The sequence below is a fragment of the Diadema antillarum genome, unplaced genomic scaffold, assembly GCF_040938485.1.
Source record: "Diadema antillarum isolate AM-2024a unplaced genomic scaffold, OU_Dant_1.0 seq00000555_RagTag, whole genome shotgun sequence".
NCBI lineage: Eukaryota > Metazoa > Echinodermata > Echinoidea > Diadematoida > Diadematidae > Diadema > Diadema antillarum.
This window is the reverse complement of record NW_027271498.1, coordinates 422934-431530: the sequence shown is the minus strand read 5'-3', so window position 1 is coordinate 431530 and position 8597 is coordinate 422934. Positions and strand designations below refer to the sequence as shown.

The 8597-nt window shown below is 38.4% G+C and overlaps 1 protein-coding gene across 1 annotated transcript in view; it reads right to left on the bottom strand.

The window, feature by feature from the left end:
- Positions 1-779: 779 nt before the first annotated feature.
- Positions 780-8597, bottom strand: part of LOC139734958 (uncharacterized) — a 108256-nt gene continuing 100438 nt past the window's right edge. Inside the window, exon 37 of the mRNA XM_071645735.1 lies at positions 780-1224. Within this exon, the coding sequence (XP_071501836.1) occupies positions 962-1224 (263 nt within the window). The 3' untranslated portion in view covers positions 780-961. The remainder of the gene's footprint in view (positions 1225-8597) is intronic.

The window sequence follows — 8597 nt, the reverse complement described above, 5'->3', positions numbered from 1 at the left end:
GGGGGGGGGGGGGAGGATTAGGGATTTGTTAACTTTGACTACCAAAGCATCGCATCGTTCAAATCAGACTTGAGGATAGCAATCTTCAATGAAATCTCATACTACACTGAACAATGTCCAATTTCTGCAAAGTTCAACGACACTTTTCGAAGCAGCATTGCACGAAGCTATTTGCAAAGACATAGTACAAGTGCAAATGAACAGCTCCTCTTGGATCATCTAAATGTATGCACGGCAACGTGCTACTGTAAAACTCAAATGACAGTTAATTCAAGATTTAAAGCCCCTCTTCCATTCTACATTCTACACACACACACGCACACACACACACACACACACACACACACACACACACACACACACACACACACACACACACACAAATAAAAGCTGTGTGTAGTGATTTTGGGAGGTGATAACACAAGATAAGGCAACCAAATCTAAACATGATTTTGCTAACTTTGAATAGCCAAAAGTGTAAATTACTTTCATATCTACTCTGGATATCAAACTGCCAGGTTCCATTTTCAAAAAATGCAGTCTACATGTACTGGTACATAATTCAATATCCATTTGCAAGTAACAATATTGCCAGAGATCCTCAAGAGAAATCTCTGGTACTCTGGCATACATCCAAAAGAGAGTGTTACCATGGCAATGATGCCATGGGTGGAGAGCTGGAGAAATGGTCAAATGGACAATGGGCTATAGACATATCATGATACATATTGCAGATACAAGAATCTTTTGAAGCCAACCTGACTGTACAGCGCCTACACGTCATTCAAGTCCCTCAGAAATGTCTTTACCTTGAACATGACTCGCGAGACAAAGATTTACAGCATATATCATTTCAACGATCTAATCCCTCGACAACCCGAGGAAAACTAACAACACAAAGAAGCTTTAAGGAGCCACGGAGATATAAATTGTTACAGTAGAAGCCCGTGGATCAGGATTTTCACTGCGATATATGCCAAAGTCTCTTACCTTGATCGAAGCCATTGCCGAGGGCACTGTCCTCTCTTCCTTTCCTACTCTGCGTCTCCACGACGTCCGCATCCTCCTCCTCCTCCTTTTCGTTGGAGGGTACTTTGATGGGCGGGAGCGGCTGGCTGAGATGGAGGGCACCCTCGCTACGCGTCCTGCCGTGGGGACCGGCACTGTGCGAGGGGCTGGGGCCCATCGGAGACACCGGAGGATTTTTCCCTTTCTCAGCTTCAGCTGGTGGAGAAAAAAAAGCAAAAACATGGTCAGACATTCCAGAAAGGTGTCTGTTGTATCCACAAAGATTTCAAATGACTGATTTAACAAGATTTCAACAAAATCCCCTAAAATGCATTACATGTAAAAGGTCATTATACATACTATCAAACAAAACATAGACACTGGAATTTCTCATCATCACATGCATGGCTACTATACTACGCACATGTTGATTACACACATCCAGCCATACATAATGACATGAAATACAAAATTTAAAGTGCATGCTATTAAACAGAGTGAAGTTTCAGGTAAATACAGTCATGCCAAATATCACTCATATGGCCTATCCATATAAAGAGTAAACAAGTCTGATTTTGACCATGTTATGGTCACACACCTCAATTGTCTATCATCTACATTCAGTAATTGGTGAAAGCTATAGAATAAATGTTTATAATATCTTCTCCCAATGAGGCTCACTGTAAGTGTAATGGTAAATATGAATGGAGGTAATACAGTGCTGAAAAATTATTACCAGTATTCTTAGTTCATGGCATACACAAGTTGATAAGATTATACATTCAAGTACTATCAAACTGGAAATACATCAGGCAAGTAAATCAACTCAGCAGACATGTGAAATTCGATTTTTACTTCACTTACATTTTTCAGCAAATGGTATAAAACGATCTTAAAGCAATGCTGAAGTTGCAAGGGCAGTATTTGTAATGTTGGATCACATTTCAACAGTGCACAGTCTCTGTGGACTTTTTTTTTCTTCTTCTAATGCCTTCATATGTAATCTCAGAACTGATATGAAATTAACTCATTCAGCATTTTATGAAGTGCTCAGAGAAAAAAAGGGCAGCACTTTAACAGAAAGAAGAGAATGGTGCAGGATTCAATTTAGCAAGATGCCGAGAGACGTAAAAACCAGCAAAGACGGACCTGGCACACACATTCCTTCCACAGCAACAACCGGCGTAGCTATTTGAGAGGAAAGAGAGAATAATACAGACTTGGCAGTCTCTGGATCCCTATGTCTTGACTGGAGGTGGCGATTCCCTAGACCCATTCTCTTCCTCCTTCACAAGTCTATTATTACCTGTACACTCCATTCTAGACCAAGTCATTACATACACACACACATACACCCACACTCACACACTGAACAAAAGGCACAGAGAAACACTAACATAATTTGTAAAATTTACACACATGCATCCTCGAACTTACAGTACCACTTACATGTATACAGTTACATTCTCTGTTTCTCTTTTTGCCCCCCACCCCCACTCATCCCATCAAAGATACATAATTGCTCGGTGAAGTAGTAAGAGGTGGGAACTGCTAAGATCATATGTCCAGCAAAGACACACACCCACCTACCTACCAACCCACACACACACACACACACACAAATCAATATCAGGGTTGGGGGTGGGACAAGCATAAAAAAAAAAAGATCAGGCGAGGTATTGATGTCAGGACTTGAGCCCAGATATGAAAAAACTAATCATGTGAATGAAGAGCGCATTCACAGGGAATTAGCTCGGTTCAGCACAGGAGGCAGCGTCTTGCTTGATATTCAACTGTCAATCAATACACGTGAACAGCTCAGTCTACAAATATACGTCCACTTCAATTCCTGCATCCCTCGATACCTTTTTTTGGAAAGAAGGATAAGTCATCTCTTGGTATTGACCACTTCACTTTGCACATATTAATGTTATTTTTATCATTAGCATAAAAATAATGATAATCAATTCTATTATTAGCATTATCATGATATTATTATCATCATTATTATTATTACTACTACTATCATCATCATCATCATTATTATTATTATTAGTATTAGTATTATTATTATCATGTTTTTTATCATTATCATTATTACTATTATTACTACTACTACTATTATAATCATTATCATCATAATCATCACTAATATGACTATTATCACTATCATCATCAACTTCAACATCATCAACATCATCATCATCAGCATTACCATCACCATTATTATTGCTCTTATTATCATTGTAATCCTATTCATCGCTATGCTTCATTTTGATGCTTTGTACTTTCACTGAACAACTCTCAATCATTAAAATTTCACTGTCTTTTCTATCATCGCTGTTTATATAACTGTGAATCAAGCTTCCATCGGTATGGTTATGATTAACTGTTCTCCCAAGGTGGGGAAAGAGGATCATGTTTGATAAAGATAATCCTCACTCATTATTGACATGTAAATCAAATTAAACATGTTCTAACTACATATCATGGTCAGACAGAAATCTGAGATGTACCATGAAAAGCAACATTTGCTATTGATGATTAATGACAGAAAAATCAGGCTGGAGGCATTGACTGTTGGTCAGCTCCTTGTTAGGAGCAATTGATACAAGTCACAATCTGATGTCAGTGGATTGTTGGTGTTTTTGTTTTTTCATTCACCATCATTTTCATTCTATATTGCACCAATAATGGAAAACTCATGTAGCGCTCACTGCCCGAAGAGGGGAGAGTATTCATGTACATAGCTCTTTAATATAGGAATGTATAGATGCATTCCAAATGCTATCAGCACTAACCTTCACTTCAAATGACTGTATTAAAGCTGCGATATTGCATGATATCATTATTATCACTGGCATTCTGTTGCCATACATATATGTTTCCTTTGTTAGAATTACTGTCAATGAACTAAAATGCATGTTGTGTGTTTATGTTATATGTGTGTGTGCCTGTGCCTGTGCACATGAAATACCACACTGGAAGAATCAAACAGTATTCCAATTTATTCATTTCCACTATCTATGTACTTCATTTCTTTCCTTCATGAGGTTTGTTCTATCTCTTATCAGTAGCTAATTCATAACTTGAGATCACTGCACTATCATCTTTGTTTCATTGTTGTTGCACTCTTATCAAGTATGGCTTGATTCATGAGCAATTCTCTTTCTCATGATTAAAGATATTCAGTTTTTATTTATTCCCATGCATTTATACCAAATAAGTGACTCACAAGACATTGTAATTACATAAATACATCAATGTAACTCTTTCTGATGATTTTGGTCTTTTTTCATATCCAGATGGACGATGCATACAAGTTGTATCTCATGGGCTGGGCCATCCTATTCACAATATCAGCTTGTGATTACATAGCCCTCCCATTATAACGAACATGGTTATAACAAAATTCCAGTTACAACGAAATAAGAATCCAGGTCGCAAAATTATTGGCTCTATTATTTCTATTGTTTATTTGTTCAGTTATGACGAAATTTTGATATGAACTAAAGAAAACTGCCATTACCGAGGAGTTAATTATAACGGGAGTCCACTGTACTGAAAAATCTTCTCTCTTGATGAAAACAAAAATCCTTGAATCAAAACCCCAAATAACACACAAACTAGAAATGTCGCTACGGCGACTGGTGTATGCCTCCGCAATAATGCATGGTTCTCCTAATAGGTCTATAGTACAATGTCTTGACAATGTGTGATGACAGTTTCACACAATTGGCAAAATATTAAAATGACAGGTTTGCCACAAATGTGCTGAATGTTCACTTTCCTAGAACTAGGTTCAATTGGATGAATGATTAAAACGTTCAGGTATTCGGGGGAACTGATGATTTTTACTTGACTTTTGACCCTTTTATAAGTTTATGCACTGAGTAATTTTCAAGGTATTGAGAAAAAGCATAATTTCAGTATCAAATGGTAAAGTAGTATTATCTAAACCGGGCCTTTGACCTTTGACCACACAGTTCCAAAGAGAATCACTGTTAGGTAGAACATGCATAAATATGTAAGTTTCATGATAATACCTTGAGTTATTTTTGAGATATGGAGGAGGAAGTGCAATTTAGCGCTTTCACTTGACCTTTTGACCTTTGACCTTTTGGCAAGAAACTTCCCACAGAATATATATTGGGTTATACATGCATACATCAAGTTTTAAAAAAAAATCCTTCAGGTATTGCATAAATACAGTATAAGGAAAGTAGTGATATTTTGAGGAGTTGACCTTGACCTTTGACCCATGACCCCCAACTTCCCTAGATAATCACTGCCCATTGGTACATGCATATATACTAAGTTCTATGAAGATACATTGAACCATTTGCGAGATATGGAGAAAAACATGAAATTTCAACCTTTTTTCACAAAATAACCTGTGACCTTTGACCCCGTGACCCTAAAATCTGAACAAAGTATTATCCCCCAGGTTATACCCTCATACCAAGTTTGATGTAAAACCACCACACGGTTCTTGAGATATCGACAAAAACAAAACGGGATGGACGTACGGACGGACGTAGGGACGGACGGACGGACGACCCGAAAACATAATGCCTCCGGCCACTTCGTTGGCGGAGGCATAAAAAGATATTCCAGAAACAATCTTGATCTCTTGACTTCCAACTGATCAAGATGTTGCCCAAAGTTCTAATTTGGTGGAAAGGGAAGTACAGGGTTTGGTGAAAGAGCACACCTGCTTTTTTAACACTTTTTAACACAAGTTTCTCTCTAAACACAGATAGATTTCATGGCTGACTCTGATCACTGACCTCACACCTTCCTCCAGTTTCTTTGTGAATTGAGCCTGATCAATCACAAGAAACTTTGGAAATATTCTGTGACAAGGAAAAAAAAACCCACTAAAAAACACCTGACTGACTGACATAGAGGGGGCGTAGAAAGAAACAATCATGATCACTTTGAGGATGAGATGATTTTGCCATAACATGCATTTCCCAGAGGCACCTGCAAGTGTGTACTTGGGACTAGCCTTCAACGGGTTAAGAAAAAACGTAAAGCTTACGAGAGACAGATACATGTAAGAGGAGAAAGATGATAAATGAAGGGGGAGGAGGAAGATGGGAAAAGACAGGCTATGTGAGAAAAGGAGACTCTGACTTACAGTGTAGATTACATTCAAAGGAGAAAGAAAAGGAAACACACACACACACACACACACACACACACACACACACACACACACACAAATAGCTTAGGGAATTGTCTGTAACCCTAGATCAGGAAAAAGGAGAAATTTGACCAATCTTCAGTGATTAATGTTAATCGCTGTGATAGATCATCGCCCACACCGGGGCACAACCCCACACAACCCCACACAACCCTACTGGAGTGTGTGAGGCACCGTTAATACTATGACACAAAAAATGGGGAACTTTTCTATAACTAGGGTGTATTGGGCAAGCCAAAGAAGTCCAACAAAGTGAGGAGTGTCTTTGAAATGGAAACTGAGCTGCCGGCATTAACTCTTTCTACTGCTTCTTTTCTTATCCTACTCCTCCAGCGGTGTGCACATTAAAAAAAACCCTGAGGCTTTTTTTCTTTTTTTTTTTCTTTTTAACAAGACAAGGAGTGAGACTCCTGCATGGGCGTTGCTAACTGAAAAACCACACACAGAAGACAGCAGGTGTTTATCTCTCAAACTTACGAGTAATCCCTCTAGGGTCTACTAATTTCTCTTGCTTCTTCCCTTGTTTGTTTTTAATGAGCGTGCTGAATCAACCGTAATCTGACTAGGAATCAATTTCACCTCTCCCAACAATGTTTTTACCACTTGAGAGGAAGTGTCTGAGTAGAGACAGAAAGAGATGGTTATACTCTTCTCTTTTTATTTGCAATTTGAAAACAAAAAAGAATTAACAAGATTTGTCCTGCTTACATTACAAATCATAGTCATGCACTACATGTATTTGAACAGAGAAAAGTGATAATCTCTATGTTCAATAAAAAAAACCCAACACTTTAAATCTTACGTCTCGTATCGACTTCAGCTTTCTTTCTTTCTTTTTTTGTGGTCTTTTTCTTGGAAACCTCACTCTGAATGTTTTGCAAAGAAGTGACTTTGTAGTTTGCAATAACAAAGACTGTGATACAGTATAGCATGATGACTATATTTCTTTGACTTCTTTTTCAACAACTCTTCAGTACATTGATTCTCTCTAGAATGATTTTATTATTGGAGATTGAGGCACACTGCTATCTATTTTGGTCACTTCAATTTTTAATACAGAATAGGGGTGAGGTGAGGGTATTTTCTACTGATTTTTTAAAAGTTTTGGTTACTTTGTTTTAGTAATCTGCAAGACTGAGGGCAAATCTGTAAGAACAACGGTTGGGCAGCATTTGAAGAAGTGATTGAAGTCAGTTTCTTGGAAAATACAATTTTGTATACAAACCACACATCCACCAATCAGTGAAGTTGTTAATCTTTCGCTTTCATACTACAGACCAGGCATGATAAGAACAATCTCAATGAATGCGAAGATATTTCAAGCGCAATGGGCTTAGTACCTACAATGTGTATCAATGAGCGCATTACTCACAGCTATAATCTGAGCTCAACTTTTTGTTGTTCCAAAATTGTTGATTGAGTGTTTTAATGACAACTGTACAAGTCCTGCGGTGGTGCTCTCATTAAATTAAATGTGACTGTCTTTCATTTTTGCCTTCGTCTCATTCTGTAAGCCCCTCAACCTTTCAGGTATTTCATGCTTTGTCTTACATGCACTTTTGAGGTGACAAACCAGACACCCATTTTGCTTCAAAGCCAAATTCCTTTTCCAGCATTCTTCTGTTGTCTCAGACGCTGCTTCAAACCCATCGCACACCCGTGAAGAAGCTATGCGTGGTCACACTCCACACTTAGCGCCCAATACTGCTGGCGGCTATTGATCGTCCTCGAGCTCAGAGGGTGAGGAAGGACGTACTTCAAAAAAAAGAAACCACACCAGGCCCATGAGGGCACTTCGCATTCAACCCCCTTTTTCAATTGTTTGAGATGCACAATGCATGACAGAATGAAGTCATGTATGTAGTAACATTTTTGTCAACCATGATTTTCCTTTTTCTTGGGGGAGGAGGGGAGGGTGGGAAAGTGAGATAAGGAGGTTTTTAAAAATCATCATCAGGTGACCAGAAATATCTTCATATTGTTCAGTGCGGATCCACTGATCATAGTGCAGGAAGATGGAGGATCAGATAAATCTCTATTGTAATGCGTTGTGCATAGGAGAGTATAGTATATTAAAATTGACTACAACATATTTTCTAAATCACCGAGTTCTCGTGGATACTTGTGCAGCAAGTCATAGTTTCTTCAAGGCATGCAACAGTTTGGAATTACAAAAAAGAGTGCATGCACTACGCAAAGATACTTTTAATAGAAACATTTGTGAGAAACAACCAAAGGTGGAACTTGGCAGACTCTTCTACAGACACACTACGTTATCACCCCGTAAACAGTAGTATAAAGTATTATGTGATCTCTCCTTTAGGCTTATTTACTAAAGGTGCTTCGACTCAGAGCATGACCAACGCATGCCTGGGGCTTT